Source organism: Brachyhypopomus gauderio, unplaced genomic scaffold (genome assembly GCF_052324685.1).
Source record: "Brachyhypopomus gauderio isolate BG-103 unplaced genomic scaffold, BGAUD_0.2 sc37, whole genome shotgun sequence".
NCBI classification, from domain to species: Eukaryota; Metazoa; Chordata; class Actinopteri; order Gymnotiformes; family Hypopomidae; genus Brachyhypopomus; species Brachyhypopomus gauderio.
In genome coordinates this window covers 2,348,574-2,372,165 of record NW_027506867.1, presented here as the reverse complement: position 1 = coordinate 2,372,165, position 23,592 = coordinate 2,348,574, and the positions used below count along the sequence as shown (strand labels likewise).

The 23,592-nt window shown below is 44.3% G+C and overlaps 2 protein-coding genes across 2 annotated transcripts in view; one reads left to right on the top strand and one right to left on the bottom strand.

The window, feature by feature from the left end:
• Positions 1-874: 874 nt before the first annotated feature.
• On the bottom strand, positions 875-20,387 carry ncf4 (neutrophil cytosolic factor 4). Its single transcript, XM_076985053.1, has 10 exons — positions 19,042-20,387; positions 18,785-18,869; positions 17,502-17,652; positions 15,480-15,550; positions 13,163-13,290; positions 12,269-12,317; positions 6,371-6,469; positions 3,169-3,344; positions 2,876-2,941; positions 875-1,083 (listed from the first exon to the last, which is right to left on the bottom strand). Exons 1-10 carry the CDS (start codon positions 19,071-19,073, stop codon positions 876-878), a joined length of 1,065 nt encoding a protein of 354 aa, XP_076841168.1. The 5' UTR covers positions 19,074-20,387; the 3' UTR covers position 875.
• The window catches only part of pvalb7 (parvalbumin 7), a 26,340-nt gene continuing 9,139 nt past the window's right edge, over positions 6,392-23,592 (top strand). The window contains exon 1 of the mRNA XM_076985055.1: positions 6,392-6,579. The gene's annotated coding sequence lies outside the window, so the exon portion shown is untranslated. The remainder of the gene's footprint in view (positions 6,580-23,592) is intronic.

The following is a 23,592-nucleotide window of genomic DNA, read 5'->3' as shown; positions in this document are numbered from 1 at the left end:
AGAGAAGAAACAGTGTGGCCATGTTAACCATGGAGGGCTTTACTGCACTACAGCTCACCGCATGGGTGCGCATGTTAAAGACCAACAAGAACTGTGCAATTAAGTCATTTTAATAATCAAATTGCAGAGGGTTACAAGGATAAAAGGGTCAAGCAGGACTCGTGTTCACCTGCCCAAGCGAGGAACTGGAGTGGTCCAGAGACGGAGTAGGACGACGGTGTGCCTACATGTTCGGTTTAGTGTGAAAATGGTGCGTGTGTGTGTATGTGTGTGTTTAGATGCCAGCGAGAGTCGAGATCTAGTAGAATTTTTAATGTTTATAAAATATTCCACAGAAAGGAAGTGAAACAGAGAAGTTGGCAGGCACTAGTTAACACACAAACATAGACACCCCCTCCCTGGACCCCCCACCCGTCCAACCACACACGCGCACAAATATCCCCGCCCGCCCCCACACACACACAGCCTCTAACACAGTACTACACATACAGTATACACACAGTAGGCCAAGCACCCACAGAGAAGGGCAGTTCCCTCCACAGGCCAGTGGGATTCTCGTCTCCAGTGCTGGACATCAAGGAGCAGGCAGCACACATAGAAATCTGTAGCACAGTGGGAGGGATTTGGGGATGCTGGATCTGGCAACTCTGTAGTGGAGGATGTAATTACTCGGGTCGTGTCTTGCCAAACTGTTTTCTGTATGTGTGTAAGGATACAAAACATCCACATGGACTGTTCAGGGGTCCAGCTGATAATGAGGAATGGTTTTCTCCAGGTTCAAAATAAGCATGCAGTTTGTGTATGACAATAAAACCTAGTTCAGTGTAAATACTTCTTGATTCACATTGCACACAGGCACCATGAACATACACACCTCAGCATTCATTGTTGTACACTGACAGATCACTGGAATATGTGACAATCAGTTCCCATGGATACTGATTGGGTGGTCTCTTGACCCTTTGACCCTGATATTTGCTCTCCTGCACCATCAGGGTCACGTCGTCATCGTCCAAAATGCGCACCAGGTCTCCTTCTGGATCACGATAGTTCAGCGCCATGTCCTGTATGTGGAACACATCCCTGAAGAGAGGGAGCAAGGGAGAGAGGGAGGGAGAGAGAGAGAGGGAGAGAGAGAGAGGGAGGGAGAGGGAGAGAGTGGGGTGTGTGTGTGTGAGAGAATGGCTGTACCCACCACAGAGGTCACTTAAAATAAATATGAATTTATTTTCTTATTATACAATTAAAATAATGATTATTATTATTATGTTGTATAATTGTAGAGGAGGCCAGTAATGTTTGTATATAAGTCACTTGACAGGGTAGGAATAGAATACAAAGGTAACATTGAAATAATCCTTGGAACATTTCTTATTTCTAGAACATTCATGTTGTAAATATGTAAAGATATGTTGTGAACAATCAGCATTTGTACAGACTAATCCAAGATTCATGTTTGCACCTTATGAAAACATAATGAAGTCTCTTGGCAAGCGGATTTTGAACCCTGGTATTTCTTAAACCCTATGTATGTATTGGGGGGGGGGGGGGGATGTGCAATCATTCGATTATTTTTAATTGGCAGAAGACGTCAAAGACAAAGCTACTTTCATTATGTAGTTTGTAATGCATTTGTCCAAAAGGATCTCATAATCTCATCATTTAAAAAACTTTCTAAATGCGGATGGTGAATATAAACCAGCAGATGATATAGATCAGTCGTAAATGTAACTCATTATGTTTGTAGCATTAATACGATGAATTTCTACTGAGGCTGAAAAACCGGGACTGCCTTAATCTGTATTTTGGGAAGTTCTCTTTGAGGGACAGATACGAGTTCTGCTTCGGTTTACAAGGAAATCGTTGGTGTTTTGTGTGCTGTTTTTAGGCCTACATAACCACTTACTCAGCTTGGGCACGGGGGTGCAAAGGTTCCCCTTTTGCCCACAAGGACCAGCTGCTAAACTTTCCTTTTCACAGCTTGTATTTATCACCTTGCTGATCCAATTTACGTAGCAAAAGCCACCCTGAATGCTAATAAGGGTCGCCCAATACACAAACAGGAAGTAGGAGAATAATAATGATGATAACCAGCTCAGAAAAATCTATTTGCATATGGCAATTTTTAATACTATGGTAATGAACAAGTGACAATCCGATGAAGGGTGGTAAAATGGAAAGGAAGTAAAGAAACAATGAGAGGGAGGACAGGAGACTGGAAGATTTGAGAAAGACACACCGAGAGACAGACAGAACACAAAGAGAGAGAGACAGAGTTGATAGATAAGAGTACAGTAGAACCCTGGATCTCGACCGCCTCAGTACTCGACATGTTCGGAGTTGGACGCATTTTGAAAACATGTTGTCTCGGAGCTCCAACAAAACTTCGGACACCGAACCGACTCATGTGACTTTTATAAACAAAATACAGTTCGTGCTTCGGTCACATGCTGCTAGTTGGCGTTAGTTGTTGTTCAATGGATTTTTAACCAGTTTGAGGCTCTGCTCCAAGCTTTTGCTGTATTTTTGTTGTTTTAGACAAAAACATGGGTCCCAAGAAAGACACAGCAGAAAAGCAGAAGAGGAAAACGGTAAGAACAATAGAGTTGAAAAAGGCGATCATAGACAAGTATGAAAAATGCATTTGTGTGACGGACTTAGCATTGGAATTCAATTTGATGGCTGAGAACGGTTTAATCAGTTTTCAGTTATTTCTTATGGGGAAAATTGATTCGGAACTAGAATCAATGAATTAGCGTCGAGCTCCAGGTTTACAGTACAGGAACGGAGTTATAGTTAAGGTGATTCAATGTGTAGGACTAGCTGCCAGCTGCCATTTTTATTTGAATAGACAGTGTGTGTGTGTGTGTTTTACCTCATACGGGAAAGAAGATCAGAATATGATGGCTGGATAGAAAGGTCTTCGTCAACACACACATCTCTGCAGAACATTCACACACAAAAATTACAGACTTACAATTGCTGTTCAGTTGTAATAATTTATAGACAAACACACATCCAAAACGCTGACAAAATCTTTCACTTCAAACCCTCCCGGTGGATTAAAATTACCCTTAATCTTGACACCAAAATAATCAAATGTATTGCTGGGAACAATTTTTTGTTGTTGTGTGTTGGATTAACAGAATTAACATGTCTGTGTCTGACCTGGTGTCGACGCCCCCTGGCTGCAGCAGGTGGCAGCGCAGGCAGCTGCAGGCACTCTGAGCCCCGTCCCTGCTCTTGGAAGGCCCACCTTCCTCGTCAGAGTCGCTCTCAGGAAGAGGCTTAATAATCTTCACAAACGATTCTGGGAATATGCCTATCCTATCTTTAACAGTGCCCTGTAAGAGAGAGAGAGAGAGAGAGAGAGAGAGAGAGAATTAGGTTTTCATCCCAGGGAAAATACAAAAAAGAGTGAGGCACCTCCAAGCTAAAAACCCATATAATGCAGGGGGCAAGTGGCATAGAAAAAAAAGCAATGAAATTTATATTAGGGATGTCCCGATCCAGCTTTTTGAACTTCCGATCTGATACCGATACTTATTTGCACTTTACTTCATACCGATACCGGCCTATCGGAGCATGTATTAAAGTTTAAAGTTATTTAGCCAACTTACTTTATTGTCAAACTCATGTTGAAAAGCATTATACACTTGATAACAAGTAGCCAGCTGAATTAGGTGTGTTTGAATAATACACAATGTTTGGTAAGGAGAAACTGACCTGTTTATTTAGCAATTAATAAACTCAAAATAGACAAAATAATAAATAACAAACTGAAATGGCATCAGTAAACCAAGGCTTAAAAACCCATAAGTGCAAATAATATTGTAAATTATATTTTTAAAAAGTGGCAGTTTGTCACGCTTCGCAAACGTTTCTGCCAGTGTTAGTTGTGTAGGACCTTTCTTTTTGTCTTCGGTTTTCTTTAGAAACTCTTCATGTTGTTTATGGTGGTATTTCGCTAAATGCTTGATTAGGTTGGTGGTATTAAAAGTTCTTACAGCTTTACCACCACGCTTGACTTTATGTGGCATATGTTGCACTCTACCTCTTCATCTTTGTCGTCCTTTAAAGTAAAATAATCCCACACAACTGACATTTTACCGATAACTTATAATTTACATGGCCGTCTTAACGGTTAGGTTCATTAGGAGATGCCACTGAGCTAAATTGGGGAGATGCTATGCTCGTGTGCTGAAGATGTGCTGGAAAATGCCGACCGGATTTTACTCTCACTGGCGAAAACACAGCAAAAACTGGAATGGATTATCTAAATGGGTGCGCTGGAAAACCTGGATCGGACTTAAAAAAAAAAAAAACTAGATCGGGAGTCTGGATCGGCATTTTCTCGTGCCTGCCGATCCGATACGCATTTTTTGCAAATATCGGCGGCCGATCCGATCCAAATATCGGATCGGGACAAGCCTAATTTATATGTCCAGACCGGTAGACTGTTTTTGGTTTAACTGCAGAAGACATTCTCCCCACACTGACACGCATCTCCCTCTTCACTGTCTGCCTCCTCCGTCCGTCTCAAGCATTATGCTCTTTCTCGCTCTTCTCTCCATGTCTGTCTCTCTGTCTCTACTTGTCTGTCTCTCTCTCCACTTGTCTCTCTCTCTCTACTTAACCGTATCCAGTTATGTTTCTCTCCCCTCTCAACGTGTCTGTCTCACTCTCCACTTCTCTGTCTCACTCTGCTTATTTGTCTCTCTCCTCTCCACCTAAGGAGGTTTGTGGGAGGTAATATAGGAGGGTTTGAGGAGGTATTTGGGGAGGTTTTGGAGTGGGTATTTATAGAGGTTTTGAGAAGGTTTTTAGTGAGACTTTGGGGAGGTATTTAGCAAAGATTGTGGGAGGTATTTAGGGAGAATTGTGGGAACTGATGGAGCTTCACATTTCAGTATGAAGTGTACCAGAGTGGCATCTTTCTCTCCGTCTCTCACTCTCCTTTTCTCTTTATTTCTAAACCTCTTTTTATGATCCTTCTCCACTTTCAGACAGCACAGTCAGTTCTTGGCTGGTTGTTCTTTAAAGGTCCCTTATCATGAAAAAATTACTTTCACCTTTTTTTAAATAAAGAACTTTGAAGTAATATGTAAATATTGTCCAAAAACACACTGTTCTCTCCTCCAAGTCACAGAAGTCTGTATATGGAATCTAAACTGCAAAAACAGCACTTTTGAAAATCAGTTTTTCTGATGTCACCGGGAGAAATTCATTTACATATCTCCTCCTATGTAACATTTTCTCCATGCACTTATATTGCAGACAAACATGAGTGATTTTTGAATGAGGCATGAATCAGGGCATGCAGTCACAACAGCAAGTGTTCAGTGTTCACCGTAAAGGCAGTCTGTTACATTATAATTCAGACTTTGAATTTATTTATATTCTTGTAACACAAAGCTGCAAAAATGTTGTAAGTCAACATAAAGGAAAACTACACAATAAAATATAAACGAAGAGAACTGGCCACTGAAATAAAAAGTAGGAGTGCTTGCAGTGTGTGTTCCAGTGGCGTGTAGCAGGTCTGCCTGCTCTAGAGACAGCACTCCCCTGCTCCCTTCCACACTACCCACACACTTGTCCTCCATCATCCCTCGCTTCTTCCTGCTCAGCCCTGTGCATTCCTCCGACATCTGTCCATCTCTTGCTCTAATCTCTCCCCAACTCCCTCCCCACAATTTCAAATCTGCACCATCTGCTTTTACCCATTTAATGCCACATTAAGCTGTCTCATGATGTCTCCCCATCACTGTCTTTCTCTCCCTCCTACAGTCATCTCTCTCTCTCTCTCCTAGTTGTCCGTCACCTACAGCCATTTTTCTCCCACAGCTGTCCCTGTCCCACAGCTGTCTCTGTCCAACAGCCATGTCTCTCTCCCACAGCTGTCTCTCTCTCCAACAGCTGTCTCTGTCCAACAGCCATCTCTCTCCCACAGCTGTCTCTCTCTCCTACAGTTCTGTCCCTCCTACCGCTCTCTCTCCTACAGTCATCTCTCTCTCCCACAGCTGTCTCTCTCTCCTACAGCTGTCTCTCTCTCCTAGTCATCTCTCTCTCCTACAGCTGTGTCTACCTCCTACATCTGTCCCTGCTACAGCTCTCTCCTACATCTCTCTCCTACAGCTGTCTCTCCCTCCTACAGCTGTCTCTCTCTCCTACAGCTGTCTCTCCCTCCTACAGCTATCTCTCATAGTCTTACCTGCTGTATTCCGTCCTCCTTACATACATCTCGTCTCTCTTAAACCTCTCTCTCACACACACATACAGACACACACTCACACACACTCACACCCCCTCTCTTTCTCTTCCCCTCCCTCACTCCATCACTCTCTCCCACACTCTCCCTCCTTCAGCTCACCTCTAGCCAGTCTGCGTTCACTCGCCGGAGAAGGAAGATCACATCTCCAGCCTTGAAATTCAGCTCCAATTGTCCGCTCCCGAGAAAATCGAACACCGCCTGAAACACACACACACACACGCATGCCCGCGAGCACCCACACACAGGACCAGACGCACACAAGCACAGAGACGAAGAACGGCGCGTGTTAGAGTGTGAAAGCGCACAAGGTAGGTTCTGTGATCTTCTTCAAACTTTCCCCAAGAGCCAGTGTGTGAGAATAATGCAGTGTATGATTGAGTGAGTGAGAGATCAATAGAGAAAGAGAGAGAAAAAGTAAAGGGAATCTAAAATAGCTTACATTGTTTCCAGAAAGTGTTAGTTACAATGTTTCATTGATATCAAACAACATTGTTTGAGTTAACCCCTTAACCTTAACGCAACGACAATGTGTGCATGTGTGTAAAACAAACGAAAAGCAGTAACTTTCATGCTGTAAAAGAATCTTTACAAAATGTTTGGTAAATAAGAAGTACCGAGTATTAAAGAGGACGACTAGAACAACAGAAGGACTGAGTGACAGCAGATCAGAAGCATCAGCAGATCATAATCAAACTAGGAAGATACAGGAAGGATAAGAGACAGAAAGAAGTACTGGTTAGAGCTGCATGTGAGAAAGATGGAGAGAGTGGTGTGTGCACCTAATATCCATTAAAACAATGCTTTATCACTGTAGTACATGACCCTTAAACACACACACACACACACACACACACACACACACACACACACACACACACACACACACAGGTGGAGAACGCATTTTATGCAGACGTATGCAGAGAAGTAGATAGGGACACAGGGCTGAAAGGAGCTGATGACGGAGGAAGAAAGACAGGGAGAAAATTAAATATGGGGATTCAACCCAGGGGGAAATAAAGAGAAAGTCACTTGAGTGTCCATGTGTGAGAGACAGAGACAGAGAGTTGGTGAGTGAGAGTGAGTAAATGATAAAGCCATAATAACATGGCCAGATATAGATATAAGCACAGTGAGACAGAAAAGTACAGTAAAGAGTGTGTGTGTGTGTGTGTGTGTGTGTGTGTGTGTGTGTGTGTGTGTACACGCGTGAGCGTAGGGGGGGTGAACCGATAAAGTAAGGAAGATCTTTGTCACTTCACTGGAGTGGGCGTCAGGAGGTGAGATACTGCTAGATGCTATCAACTAATTATGTATTGGCAATTAAACTGCAGTGCGTGCTTGTGTCAGTGTGTGTGTGTGTGTGTGTGTGTGTGTGTGTGTGTGGTGTGTGTGTGTGTGTGTGTGCATGAGTGTGAGGGTTTGTGGGCAGTACTTGCACATAGACAGTGCTGTTAGATGCTTGCTCTATTCGTTAAAGCGAAGGTGTGCGATACGGATCCCTGCCTCTCTGCTCCGGCTGGAGCCTTCTGCACGTTTCACACCGCAACCTCTTTAGCTCTGGTTTCCATTCCCCAAACCCAAATGTTCTGAATGTGAGGACATTTGCAGCATTTCAGGATGGTGGGGGCATTCTAAAATTTTTAATATTTCAGTTCATGAGAACTCTCCCGGGAACGTGCTGGAGAAAAGGGTTCTGGGATCCACGCAGAGAAAGGGTTCTGAGGACCACATGATGAAAAGATCATATGATGAAAGGATTCTTAGTACCACATGATGAAAGGGTTCTTAGTACCACATGATGAAAGGGTTCTTAGTACCACATGATGAAAGGATTCTTTGGACCACATGATGAAAGGGTTCTTAGTACCACATGATGAAAGGGTTCTTAGGACCACATAATGAAAGGATTCTTAGGACCATATGATGAGAGTTCTGAGGACCACATGATGAAAAGATTGAGGACCACATGATGAAAGGATTCTTAGTACCACATGATGAAAAGATTCTGAGTACCACATGATGAAAGGGTTCTTAGGACCATATGATGAAAGGATTTAGGGGACAGTACAGACCACTCCAGAACTTTCCGCTCAGTCATGCAGAACTTGTCATGTAGTACTTGAGGATGTTGTTGCAACTGAACTATTTTAAGAAACCTATTGATCTGTATTAAAAGGCTGGCCAATAAAGTCTGCCAATACTGATTGAAATCAATATGTTAATCAATGAAATCAGTATTAATTACCCCACATGGTGGTTACAGGGGTAAGACAGTGAGAAAGGGAGAGCGAATGATGTTGAATCTGTTTGGATGTTGAAACACCCGAGGGTACACCCCCACCCCCACACACCAGCATTCACATATGCACAGGCTCACACTCACAAACATGCACACACACACACACACACACACACACACACACACACACACACACACACACACACACACACACACACACACACACACACAGAGCGCTGGTGGAATGGTTATGAACCAAAATGTCCCATATACAATATGCTACAGCCACACCCCACACGTGTACAACAGAATGTGACAAAGCACTTTCCTCCCCAGATCAATATATGTGCTAATGAGTTCAGCTATATTTGAACAATAACTATTTAAACAGCGAGAGTGCATGTTCTCATTTCTGAGTCTACCCTGGGGGGCACAGAGGTTTGGTGGCAGGCTGCTACTCTACAGCGCCCCCAGAGGCAGCTGGGGTGAAATACATCGATCAAACAGCTCAGCATTACATTCATTAGAAGAGTAGAAGCACATGTATCCCACAGATACTAAAATCAGCAGCAGGGGCCCTGCTGACCCCTGACCTGTGAGAGGACTGCTCCACTGAGCTGACACCATAATCACCACCAACACAACACACTGAGCTTCAGAACCTTGCCACACTGGCCATGAGCAATCAGTGTGGAGTTAGCGCTAGGATGCTGTAGCTACGAGAACCTAGCCGACCATAGGTAGCATGTGTCCAAAAACTCTTAAAAATGTCACACTTATAACAGTTGGTATTGACAGGCTGAGGCAGGTTCTCTCTCTCTCTCTCTCTCACACACACACACACACACACACACACACACACACACACACACACTTACACACACACACTGTTTTGCTCAGGCACACAAATGCTGTACTCTATAATTATATACTGTCTGGCAAACACTGCCCAATTTTCCTGTGTCAAATCTAATGTGCGTGCATAGTTCCTGTTGAGGGGCTTCAGGGCCAATCTGTTAAACACTTGGACTAGAGAGAACAGGCCTAACTTTAGATACCTCTGAAAAGGCTCCAGTTCCAATTAAGGAGTCAATGACCTCCTAAACGAGCTCGTTAGCATGTGCTCAGCCAATAGGGAGGAAGGAGATGTGGCAAAGCGGGCGACACACTTTGCTTTCAGGTGTCCCAAGAGAACACGTTCCAATATAAAAAGATGAGTCAGAGCCCTTGGGCACTGACGTGAAGTTTTAACTAAGATCTCCACAGGGGGAAGGTTATTAATGTTCAATTACTGCCATTAGTAATGCGGCTCAACGTGCCACACAGAATTTCACGCGCCGCTTACTGGCGAAAACGTTCGCACCCCTGGAAATGGACGACTTCGCTTGTGTCCGAAATGACTCGGACAACGTGGACCGGCATTTTACCACTGCGTCCCACTCCGTACTACCTGTTTCAGTGTAGATGAAGACCAGAGCAGCGCTTTCTTTCCCCGAACCTATCACAGTGGTGACTGGTAAAAGATTGGGCTGCGGCGTCTAATGTTAACGACAACAACCTCAGTGTGTTCGAGTCATGCTTGCCACGGATTGGCAGCAATCCAGAAATGTCAGGAAAGCTATGAACTCTCACATATTTACAGTTCCTGGAGATAAAATAACTGCATCTTATTTGTCCATAATAGCATCTGTTGGAGAGATCAAGCTGTAGAACTCAGCAGTGCTGATTATCTTACTGAACTGAAATCAGGCACAGAAATGTCACTGAAGGCCAGGTGTAGCTTTTCATGAGAGTTACCTCACAGCATGGTTGTTTCATGTGTATAAAAAGAGAGGAATTAAGTAAAAAACTACACCAAAGTTCACCAAACACAGAAACTCTGTAATCTCCTCTTGTGATGATCTCTCTAATCCTTTCTCCTCCAAAATGTGAACACACACACACACACTCACACACACACGCGCGCACACGCGTCCTTCTCTGACAGTAATGCTAGGTTGCTAATGTCCTCTTCTCCCATTCATTCATCTTCAGAACAGCCCCTTATCTCAGTTACACACAGCTACTCTCCCTCACACATGCACACACACGCATACACACTTTACTCCCAGACCTCCGCCAACCTGTGTCCTATGTCTTCAGGCTGTGTGTGTATGTGTGTGTGTGTGTGTGTGTGTGTGTGCTTCTGTGTCTGTCTGTCAGTCTGTGTGTGTGTGTGTGTCTGACTGATGTATTTTAGGTATGAAGTATGTCAAGGTCAGTAGATACCAATTAGTGCTGTTACCAGAACTCTGTTCATAGTGTGTGTGTGTGTGTGTGTGTCTCTTTCTATGGCAGACACACACATGTTCCATCTTTCAGTTTCGGACTCATTCGTTCCTCTCAGGACCAACTCTGATCTGCTTCTGTTTCGACCTACAAAGCTCCACAGACTGAAGGCACGGGCGACCCCCTTAGCTACCATACTGATGCCCCCAGCCCGCACCATGGTCCATGCCCTTTTAGGCCACGCCCATGCTCACGACCTCATGACTGTAGCCCCGCCTTATTAGAGCCCCTACTCACATGACCCTCATCTCAGTATGCTGTTCCACACCTGGAGATATCCTGATATATCCGTGGGTGAATCCTTTGGTGCAGCGTTAGAGGACAGCTGCTCTGCTAATGAGAGCATGCTGTGTTCTGTAACACTGCTTTAACCAAGAGATCGTCACGTGTGAATGGGTGGATGAAGCTCTGGAAGTGTGTGTGTGTGTGTGTGTGTGGGGGGGGGGGGGGGGGGGGGGGGGTGGAAGTGTGGGGGGGTTGAAGTGTGGGGATAGTGTGGGGGGGGGTGGGGGGAGAAAGTGTGTGGAAGTGTGGGGGATGTGGAAATGTGGGGGGTAGTGTGGAAGTGTGTGGGGGGGGTAGAAGCATGTGAAGAGAAAGGTGTGGAAGTGTTGGGGGGAGGGTGTGTGGAAGTGTTGAGGCGACTACCAGCTTCCTTAGGGTTTTGCACAGTTATGAAGGTCTTCTGAAGGTTGCTGTTGACATAAGCCTCTACTAAATACCATAAATATGAATGTAAATAGATCCTAGCTTATGAATGATAGATCATAGTTTACAAGTGAGCACGTTTTAGAGAAAATAAGAACAAAGAACCAAACTAACAGATCTGAACCTCAGAGAGAGAAAGAGAAAAGACATCGTAGATGCAGAGACCGATAAAGAAAAAACTATTAAAGGAGGATTGGTTGATGAGGAACTAGTGATAGAGTGATCTTCAATCCCAGATAGGAGGAGGGAGAAAAATGTGTTACTCTTTGCCTGAAGAGAGATGAACCATTCAGCCAACACATTCTACCTTATCTATTACAATAATCTTTCTCAGCATAAACTATATTCACAGAGACTTTACCACTGACACGTGACTAACAAACGTGCATCCAGAAAGCTGCAGCATTGTGTTCTTTAATTCACAAGTGTGTGTGTGTGTGTGGGAGAGCTGTTAAACTACTTCTGTACCACTGCTACACTTCCACTATGTGTAGGTTTACATGTCGTAACCCTCCAACCACATGCTGGAACCGTTCTACGCAAGCTGTTCTTGCACACATTTCTGTGTGTGTATGTGTGTGTGTGTGTTTGGGAGTGCTGTTATCCTACCTCTTCACCACTGCCACACTTCCACAATATATAGGTTCACATGTCATAACCCTCCAACCACATGCTGGAGCAGCTAGTACAAAAAAAGGTTACCAAGGAAACAATTACCGTACCTCCGCTCTGGGTGATGACAGGAGGTTTGTTTTGGGCTTTTCTGTTTTTCTGGAGAGAAAGAGAGTAACAAAGAGAGCGAGAGAGAATGTGTGAGAGGGTGAGTGTGAGAGAGTGTGATAAAGTGATACAGAATGAGAAATGTATAGATGTAACCTAAAAATAATAGCAATAATACATTTCCATGCTGAGTGAATCATGAAATAACTCTGCTTCTGTGGGAGAACTGATTTGGTAATGTGCTTGCCAGGCTGTTGGAAGGTGAGAGTTTGACTTGTAGGTGTTCCCATGGAACACGAGGCAGATGCTAAGACTCCCTGAGACTCTCTTACCCGCGGTGCCCCCCCCCCCCCCAGGTTTCCCTTTCATAACTCTGCGTTCATCTCGTCACACGTTTGAGGCAGCAGGCAGCTTCAATGTGGGACTCACGTGAGATCAGCCTCTTCATACGTCTGTCTGGGACGGACGCTGCGATGTTTTAATAGTGATTTTGACAGACAAGTAATAACGGGGGGGGGGGGGGTTTCATCACCTCTGAAGATTGCTCAGTTCCACTCTAGTAATGGCATTAAGACTGTGACCTGTGCGAGGGAGTAGAAGCTCTGAGTTGTACGTGTTTGAGGATTTAATAGTGGGGTTCGTTTGTGCACACCTACAGCAACTACTTCACGGAAGAGACAACAGTTATTTAGACCCTGTTTGAAAAATAGCTTAGAGATGCACTTGAAAGACTTTGGCCAGTTCCAACACAAGTCCTGTCTCACGTCAGTCCCAATAAAATCCTCTTGTTTTTTCTCTATTTAAAGTTCCACTTCATTATGGAAAGTGTGGAAGTATGGAGTGAGGAAGTATGGAGTGAGGAAGTATTACTGTAATGGGAAGAGTAAAATTCCTACATTTTCCGCGTGGGTGGCCGGAGACGCCGCAGGTTTTTGGGCACCTGCAGGCTGTCTGACTCCGTCTGGTAGAAAAACATCCGGATCAAATCATCCAGCAAGACCCAGGTTGGCAAGCACAGCAGCCTCTGCTCAGAGAGAGGGAGACAGACAGGTGGAGAGACAGGTAGACACAGAGACCAACAGACAAACAGAGAGACAGGCAGACAGACAGGAGATGAGATGAGAGATAAAGACAAAGGTAAAAAATTACAAAGAGATGAGGAGGGAGAGGTGAGAGAGGAAGACAGGGAAAGAGAGACAGGAAGAGAGACAAAGAAATGAGAGTATGATGGTGAGAATGCGTGAGATGTGGGACTGATATAATGGAGGGGGGGGCGGATGCATTTGAAAATTGCACTTGTGTGGCTTATGATAAATGAAATTAAAACATTTACAGAGTTATCACCCGAGGGTGTTTATTTTTACAGCCCACTGATTTAAAAACATGCAACTAAGTGGAGAGTAAGTCTGAAAAAGAGAAGTGAGTCTGAAAAAGAGGAAGGGGGGGGATTTTTTGTCGTTACATGCAACACTGCAATGTGGTCTGAACCCTGAGTCACACAGATGTCTGCAAGAAGAGTGGCCTCGTCGGCGTGAGAGCTCACCTTCATGTGCGTGTTCAGCGTGAGAGCTCACCTTCATGTATGTGTTCAGCGTGAGAGCTCACCTTCATGTATGTGTTCAGCGTGAGAGCTCACCTTCATGTATGTGTTCAGAGTGAGAGCTCACCTTCATGTATGTGTTCAGCGTGAGAGCTCACCTTCATGTATGTGTTCGGCGTGAGAGCTCACCTTAATGTACGTGTTCGGCGTGAGAGCTCACCTTCATGTACGTGTTCAGCGTGAGAGCTCACCTTCATGTACGTGTTCAGCGTGAGAGCTCACCTTCATGTACGTGTTCGGCGTGAGAGCTCACCTTCATGTACGTGTTCGGCGTGAGAGCTCACCTTCATGTACGTGTTCAGCGTGAGAGCTCACCTTCATGTGTGTTCAGCGTGAGAGCTCACCTTCATGTATGTGTTCAGCGTCAGAGCTCACCTTCATGTATGTGTTCAGCGTGAGAGCTCACCTTCATGTATGTGTTTAGCGTGAGAGCTCACCTTCAGGTATGTGTTCAGCGTGAGAGCTCACCTTCATGTACGTGTTCGGCTTGAGAGCTCACCTTCATGTATGTGTTCAGCGTGAGAGCTCACCTTCATGTATGTGTTCAACATGAGAGCTCACCTTCATGTATGTGTTCGGCGTGAGAGCTCACCTTCATGTATGTGTTCGGCGTGAGAGCTCACCTTCATGTACGTGTTCGGCGTGAGAGCTCACCTTCATGTACGTGTTCAGCGTGAGAGCTCACCTTCATGTGTGTTCAGCGTCAGAGCTCACCTTCATGTATGTGTTCAGCGTCAGAGCTCACCTTCATGTATGTGTTCAGCGTCAGAGCTCACCTTCATGTATGTGTTCGGCGTGAGAGCTCACCTTCATGTATGTGTTCGGCGTGAGAGCTCACCTTCATGTATGTGTTCAGCGTGAGAGCTCACCTTCATGTATGTGTTCAGCGTGAGAGCTCACCTTCATGTATGTGTTCGGCGTGAGAGCTCACCTTCATGTACGTGTTCGGCGTGAGAGCTCACCTTCATGTATGTGTTCAGCGTGAGAGCTCACCTTCATGTATGTGTTCGGCGTGAGAGCTCACCTTCATGTATGTGTTCGGCGTGAGAGCTCACCTTCATGTATGTGTTCAGCGTGAGAGCTCACCTTCATGTACGTGTTCAGCGTGAGAGCTCACCTTCATGTATGTGTTCAGCGTGAGAGCTCACCTTCATGTATGTGTTCGGCGTGAGAGCTCACCTTCATGTATGTGTTCGGCGTGAGAGCTCACCTTCATGTACGTGTTCGGCGTGAGAGCTCACCTTCATGTATGTGTTCAGCGTGAGAGCTCACCTTCATGTATGTGTTCGGCGTGAGAGCTCACCTTCATGTATGTGTTCGGCGTGAGAGCTCACCTTCATGTATGTGTTCAGCGTGAGAGCTCACCTTCATGTATGTGTTCGGCGTGAGAGCTCACCTTCATGTACGTGTTCGGCGTGAGAGCTCACCTTCATGTATGTGTTCGGCGTGAGAGCTCACCTTCATGTACGTGTTCAGCGTGAGAGCTCACCTTCATGTATGTGTTCAGCGTGAGAGCTCACCTTCATGTACGTGTTCGGCGTGAGAGCTCACCTTCATGTACGTGTTCGGCGTGAGAGCTCACCTTCATGTACGTGTTCAGCGTGAGAGCTCACCTTCATGTATGTGTTCAGCTCTGGAATTCTGCTTTCCGCGATCTCCTGCTTGTTACCCATGAACACTTTACCTGTAGACAAGCAAACCAAATGAACACAACTAAATATGCATCAAGATATTAATTCCCAACTGGGGCCAAACAGTAAAACAGTAATCAAACCATTTCCTGAGGCGCTCGCAATAATAACAGCCAACACTCACTACATAATTACAACCCAACAGGAAATTGCTTTATTATTTAGCTATTTATCTGAAATCTGTTAGTCCTGGAATGTGACGTTCATTGAGGCGCAGAACGAGAGTTTAGAGTGCAGCGCTGAGATTTCTGGCATGTACATGGAAAAGCATTTGATGAACTCTGAATTCAGAAGGCCATCAATTTGGACACAGGGGCTGTTCCCAGCTGTGGCTAAATCAAATTTCGCATCGTCTTAACAGCCAGGCCGTCATCTCCCTCGCTCCCGATCAGTCTCCATCTCCCATTCCTTCTTTCTTCTAATGGACTCGACTGATGGGTTCTATAATCCTAATTAAGCTCCGGGGCCTATATTTAACACCCAAGGGTTTTAAGAAAAGAGAGAGAAATAGAGAGAGAGAGATAAAGAGTTAAAGAGAGGAGGGAGAGAGATAGAGAGAGAATGAGAGGAGAGAGAGATAGATAGATAGAGCTGGTTAACACAGCTGTGGGCCCATTATCTTGTTTCAACATTACTACACACAGATCAAACAATCTTTGCTGCTGTGCCAACTGTTCCCCTAATTTGTCCCATTCTAATTATACTCCAAATTGTACCTCAGCCAGCACACATTCAATCTATTCTCATCCAGGGGGCCACAATCAGACTTCTGGTGATAATTTGTGAGCTAATTAGCTGGACTCTGACTTATCAGGCATCCAAATGAGTGCCAGGTGCGGCTGGAACAGCACCGTTCTGACCAACGGCCTGACCTCACGCGGCCATCGCCACGGTGGGGCTACCGAGGCAGCAGGCTGCCGTGGCATTGGGTTGCCGTGGCATTGGGTTGCCGTGGCATTGGGTTGCCGTGATAATTGGTGCTGCTAGCACTATGATACTTGGAGCTAGCAGAGTGATGTGATTCAGGTTCGATTCCTTGGTGAACAAATCGTGGCTTTCACTGTGATTCGAATATTGTATAAACAATATATCAACTACATGTAATTACACAGGAAAACTAAGCTTTACGGTTTGTATTCTGTGAATTAAGTTTATAAACATTTTATTTTGGTTAAAAAGCATATACGCAATACTAAACAATAGAGTGTCTATCTTTTGAGTAATTTGGCATTCCAAAACTGAGTCAGATCAAAAATCTTTTGATCTGCACAACACAGAGACACTGCATCTGTACTCCTTTAAAACCCTGTACAAAAGAGATCTGAGCCCTTTAAGATCCCTTTGAACTAAACATACAAGATTACAGAAACCGTGTGTCCCGTCTTTCAGGGAAAGGACAACAGATTGAGTTAGGGGCAGCGAGTGGTTTTAAAAAAAGTGACTGCTTCTATATCTCTGTTTTTCTCCTTACACCCCCCCTCCACACACAAACACTTTGTCACCCATTAATATGTGTGTGTGTGTGTGTGTGTGTGATCTATTCTGTCGATGTATTAGTGGCTGTCTTCTAAGGTCACACTGAGGCCTGATAGTTTGGTCTCCACCCATTAGGATGGTTACTGGCAGCAATAACAGATGCAATGATACAACTGTGTCATCTCCGTTATGACAGAGAGATTGGTCTTCAGTATATGTGCAATATGTAACCCAAAGGCACATGCATTGGTTGGTTCAGTGTGCAAATGGATAGGAATTTTAGAACTGATTCATGATCAGAATGAAGCATTCTAGTATTGTAGAACTTGGGTGAAGTAGAATCAAAGCTGAATGTGCGTGTAAGGAGACCAGACACTCAAGGGATTGTTGTCATTCATAACCCCTCTCCCGCTCCTAACACCAACACAAAACCCACACTCGCACTCAACCAGGGGCAGAAACACTGACCAGGCAGAGAGGGCAGCACACAAGTGTAGGATCCTGACTGGGACTCGGAGAACTTCTGCTCCAGGCTTTGGTGTAGGCAAAAGAACTGCCGATACCTGCGATATATCAGGTACCTACTGCCTCCTTTGGTCTTTACCTCGATCACAAACCGCTACCATGGACAAAAAGAGAGAGGGGGGGGGGGGGGGGGGAGTAAGAGGGGGAGAAAGAGGGGAGAGGGAGTGAGAAAAAATGTGAACAAATTTAAAATTGTTAAAAGTGTTCTATGCCTGTCTATATCTGTGCCCTCTGACTTTAATGCAAACAGGCCTGCAATGTGTATCAGGTTTTCAGTGTAGATGGGGTTTTTAATGTGGATGCTCTTTGTAATGTGAATCAGGTTTGTAATGTGGGTGTGAATTGTGGTGGTAGATGTGGCTGGAATAATGGGGATTTTTGATTTGACTCTGATTTTTTTTTCAATTTTATTACTGAGCATTCGATAGTGAGACAAGATTGCCAAAATCAGAGTAATTGTAATTGGTTGTAGCCAATGAACTTTACTCTAACCACTAAGATCTGATTGTCTTGGACATTTAAGGCCCAGACAGCAGGCCGTGATTATTTTGGTTTTGAAATTTGCACTTTTTCCCCATTGCACATGTAAAAGATAAATATACTGATCTCAGCTGTTGCTTGTCTACCTGCTATTTAATCAATTATGTTTCTTGTAAAAAATAAATAAAATTAATAAAACCAAAGGGGTTTTTTGAGTTCAGGAGCCCCAGGAATACCTTGGCCCCTGTATTCTGACTGCAGTCATAAATCTGAGCGAGTCGAGACAGGTGCATTGTGGAAGACCTGTACCTGTGTCAGACAAGAAGTGAACTAGTCATTTTATGGATTGGCATATCTATGTTAGCGAATCTTTTTTTAGAGGCAGACAGAATCTTATCAGGTACTCTAATGATTTACTGTGGTACTCCTGGGCTCACTTAATCCACATCCAAACGACCAAACGTGTCACCTCCTCTTTTCTGGGCACAAGGGGAATGCAAACCAGAACCTACAGATTTTTACGAACTCTCTGGTGTTCAGAGGCACATTGAAGAACCATGTGAACGTCACGTTAACTGCAAAGCATTAAGTCTTGCAAGTTATCTTGACGTAATATTTAAGACTCGGGCAGGTTTGACAGGAAAATATTTAATGTTAATTAAAACGGCTACGCCCAAAGTCACACACAACCATACCAACCGTAGTACTGTTTTTTGAAAGGGGAATATACCGACGCTTCGACTCACGTAGTACACAATGAAGCCCTTTTTCTCCTCGATGTCTGCGATGGTGGCGCTGACAGGAACGTTGTCTGGTAGCTGTTCAAAATCGCTGAGGGAAAAAAATGCAGTTATTAAAATGACGATAAGATGAAAGTTATGCGAATCAAACGGTCGTTGTTTTAAATTAAAAATGAAGCACGAGAGGTCAGAACGTTTTATAAACAATTATTTTTTTAAAGAAAGTTTTACTACATGACGTTTCTCCCCTGTACGGAGCTCACCTTTCATCTCTCAGCTGTCGGGGAAGCGCCATGGCGTTAATGTGGCCCTGAAGAGCAAGGCGACAGTAGAAGTAGAGCGGCCGCTCGTGCTCGCGGTGCCAACCGAGGGCGCGCGAGCCTTTGGAGAGGAAGCGAAAGTCGTCGCGCGTGACTGCGCGAGCGAAGGGCAGGTCCGACGTTATGCGGCCTCTAAGTAGCAGTGCGGCACGAACAACCACACGACTACGGTGTGATGCTTACATTTCATTTGCATTCGCATTTAGAAGATGGCCCTGCAGAGATTGACTTACAGAAGATTTACGCAACTTCACAAGATTGGTGTACACTACATTTTTTCCAGCAATACAGTAAGCACACGTGTGTTATGTAAACGTGTAAACAATACTGTATTTTTTTTTTTTTTTTTTTTGCTGCACTTCAGGAAAGTTTGTTTTTCTTTCGGTTTCAGTGAAGAAAACAAACAAAACACTCTCGGAATTTGATCTCGGCCGATTATGCCTGTATGAAGAATGAAGTCGCTCAAGCTATATATATAGCCTATAATTGAAAACATTGAAAAAAACAAACCATATAGTAAATATTAGTACCACACCCCAAGAGCAATTAAATATCAAGTAAGAACTTAAAAATACTGGTAAAATAAAGACACTGATTCTGATATGGGTCTTTGGGGCTGCTCCACACCGTAACTCTCCCGGATGTTGGGCTCCCGACGTACAGTTTTGGTGGAAACAGGAGAGTTCAATAATTTGTCCTCTTTTGAACTCTGGTATGTATGTCACCCATAATGTTGTGTGCATTGCACTATTTTGAGCAAAACTGTGTTCTTACTCTGCTAATTGAACCGTCACACTCTGCTCTTACTGGTGCAATGTGCAATTAATGAAGATTGGCCACCAGGCTGGTCCAATTTAGCCATGATACCTCCCACACTAAAATGACAGGTGTTTCAGTTTCATTGTCCAACCTCTGTATATACACACACTGCTCAGAAAATAAAGGGAACACTTAAACATCACAATGTAACTTCATTCAACCACACTTCTGTGAAACCAACCTGTTCAGTTAGGAAGCAACAGTGATTGTGAACTAATGAGTGGTTCTGCAGGTGGTGACCACAGACCTTTTCTCTGTTCTCATCCTGTCTGGCTGATGTTTTGGTCACTTTTGTATTTGGTCAGTTCTCTCACCATAGAGGTAGCATGATGCAGTGTCAACAACCCACAGAAGTTGCTCAGGTAGTGCAGCTCATCCAGGATGGCACATCAATGTGAACTGTGGCAAGAAGGTTTCCTGTGTCTGTCATCACAGTGTCCACAGCATGGAGCAGATACCAGGAGACAGGCCAGTACACCAGGAGACACGGAGGGGGCCGTAGGACCACTAACTCCTCCTTTGTGCAAGGAGGAACAGGAAGAGCAGTGCCAGAGCCCTGCAAAACGACCTCCAGCAGGCCACTAATATCCATGTTTCTGCTCAAACTGTCAGAAACAGACTCCATGAGGGTGGTATGAGGGCCCAACATCCACAAATTGGGCTTGTGTTTACAGCCCAACACCGTGCAGGGTGACTGGCAGTTGACAGAGAACACCAAGATTGGCAGATTCACATTGGTGTTCTGTGTTCTTCACAGATGAGAGAAGCTTCACATTGAGCACATAACAAAGTCTGGAGACGTCTGGAGACATTGTGGAGACGTCGTGCTGCCTGCAACATCCTCCAGCATGACTGGTTTGGCAGTGGGTCAGTAATGGTGTGGGGAGGCATTTCTTTGGAGGGCCACACAGACCCCCATGTGCTAGCCAGAGCTACCCTGACTGCCATTAGGTATTAGGAGGAGATCCTCTTAACCATTCTGAGACCATATGCTGGTGTAATGGGCCCTGCATGACAATGCTAGGCCTCATGTGGCTAAAGTGCGTCAGCAGTTCATGATGAAGGCATTGATGCTACGGACTGGCCTGCCCATTCCCCAGACCTGAATCCAGTCGAGCACATCTGGGACATCATGTCTCATTCCACCCACCAACGCCACATTGCACCACAGACTGTCCAGGAGTTGACTGACGTTTTAATCCAGGTCTGGGAGGAGATTCCTCAGGAGAACATCCACTGCCTCATCAGGAACATGCCCAGGTGTTGTAGGGAGGTCATACAGGCACGTGGAGGCCACACACACTACTGAGCCTCATTTTAAGAATTTCCCCTGAAGTTGAATCAGCCTGTCATTTGATTTTCCACTTGACTCCAAAATCCAGACCTCCATTGGATAATAATTTTGATTTATATTGATAATTTGTGTTATTTTTTTCTCAACGCATTTCACTATGTAATAAATAAAGCTTTTCAACTGAAATTTTATTCATTGAGGTCTAGGATGTTATTTTAGTCGTCCCTTTATTTTATATATATATATATATATATATATATATATATATATATATATATATATATATATATATATAAAATGTAATACATGTATGTATGTAATGTATGTATTATATCACTGCCAGCATTACACACACAGGTGTTCTGTGGTTGGAAGCTGCTATCATTTTAATCAATGCCAGAATGCTCACGTGCTAAAATGGATTGTCTTGTTGGCCCAGTTCAAAATGGCCTGGTTAAATGTATGTAGGCCGCAAGATTTTTAAGGACTTGATTTCTCGTGGGCATTTCATCAATATTGCATAAAGAAAAAGAAACGTGGAGTAGTGCACCATTACATCTTGGTTAGCAACCAACGGCGACAGGCGTGATTAGAAAGACCTACAACAGAAATTGATGCAGAAATAATAACGAACACCCACATTTACAGCAGAAGTTCTATTTTTGTCCTGTACAGACACTGCTTTAACGCTAGGTGGCAGCACTAAAGCAGGTGAAGATTATGGGCGTTCCAAGGTATAAGTCAAGAAATCGCTTGACCAACAATATTTTGAAAGCGTTGTCCATCAATAATGTGTCTTTAAACTTAGACTATCAGGTCGTCTCACAGAGATGTGATATTCTATATTTAACTCAGTATGAGCCTTCTGGCCTTCTGTAAAAGTAGATCTAAGGCCATAAGGCCACACTCATGCCATAGAATGTTTGACATGTGAACTCAAGTTTAACCCAAGGGAGTGATACTTACAGCGCACACACACACACACACACACACACACACACACACACACACACACACACACACACACACACACATCTTGCTAGACACTGAAGGACATTGCATTTTCTCACTTTCTCTCTTTCTCTCTCTTTACAACACACACACACACACACACGTCTACTTGCACGCATCGAGAGCTTTCTCTCTCTCTCTCTCTCTCTCTCTTTCTCTCTCTCTCTCTCTCTCTCTCTCTCTCTCTCGTAAGTAAGAATCTGAGTCTGTATCTGTGTCCATGAGTGAGAGACAGACAGTAAGGTCATGCACTACCACTTCAGTGCAAAATAGCAAACGTGTTGTGATCTGGGCTCTTAAGGTCAAAGGATACCGTACACTCAAAAAATCTCAGACACACACACACACACAAACACACACACACTCACACATACACACCCACAGTATACACACACATCATATAGAGATAAATAAAGATATAAAGGGAAACTAAGAAAAAAACTCCAGAATTCTGGACATTTTCACATCCAAGCACTTCGCTAAATTAGTTCCTCCTGCAGCTCATGTTGTGGTGTTCGTATCAGTAAAAGAGACTGGATGAGAATGGAAGAGACTTGAAGCACTGAGGGGAGAGAGAAGCCCAACACGAGCATATCATCTTATTACAACTGCCCTGTACCTCCACAATCAGCAATGCAATGTCGTGTTCATGAACCTCAACACAATGCCTAGTACTGTAATTGAGGAATACCATGAAACGGAGACACACACCGTGCCCTGCACACACACACACCTGCTGTTCTGCGTAATACACCAACTGCTGCAAGCATCAGCTACCAGCGTGCGAAGCGCAGTGCACAGACTATGACAACTACAACAGCTCTCAGAGTAACTCTGCAGATATATATAACTCCACAGGCCACGGGCACACAAGCTGAGCTGAAGAGATACAGAGGGCACAACTGGCAGAGAATACTGTAGAACTGATGCTGGGCTGAGCAGCCAGGACGATAAAGTCTAAACTAGATCTCAAATCATCAAAAGGCATCAACAGGAGTTCTCCATCTTGTCCATGGAACGCACCGCTACGCTTAGCTCAGCGTTTTTCTCGCCAACTCAGTTACCTGTTTCCTATGAAGCTTGTTTACTATCATTACAGTTTTTTGCAGACGCAAAAAACAAGACTCAATTTCTGAAACGATGTCTCTTTTGTCGAAACAACAGGCAAAACATCTCACATTTTTGGAAAAAGCGCACACTTCAACCAAAACTCTTGCCAAAACCATATTATTGCATCTAAACGCTACACACAAATATCAGATGATTAGCCTTTCATATATGTGACTACACACTGAAGTGACAAATGGAAAACACTACTACCATGTGTTTGAGTGTTTAGTTTGTAGTCTGTTGTGAAGGTCTGTCAGAGG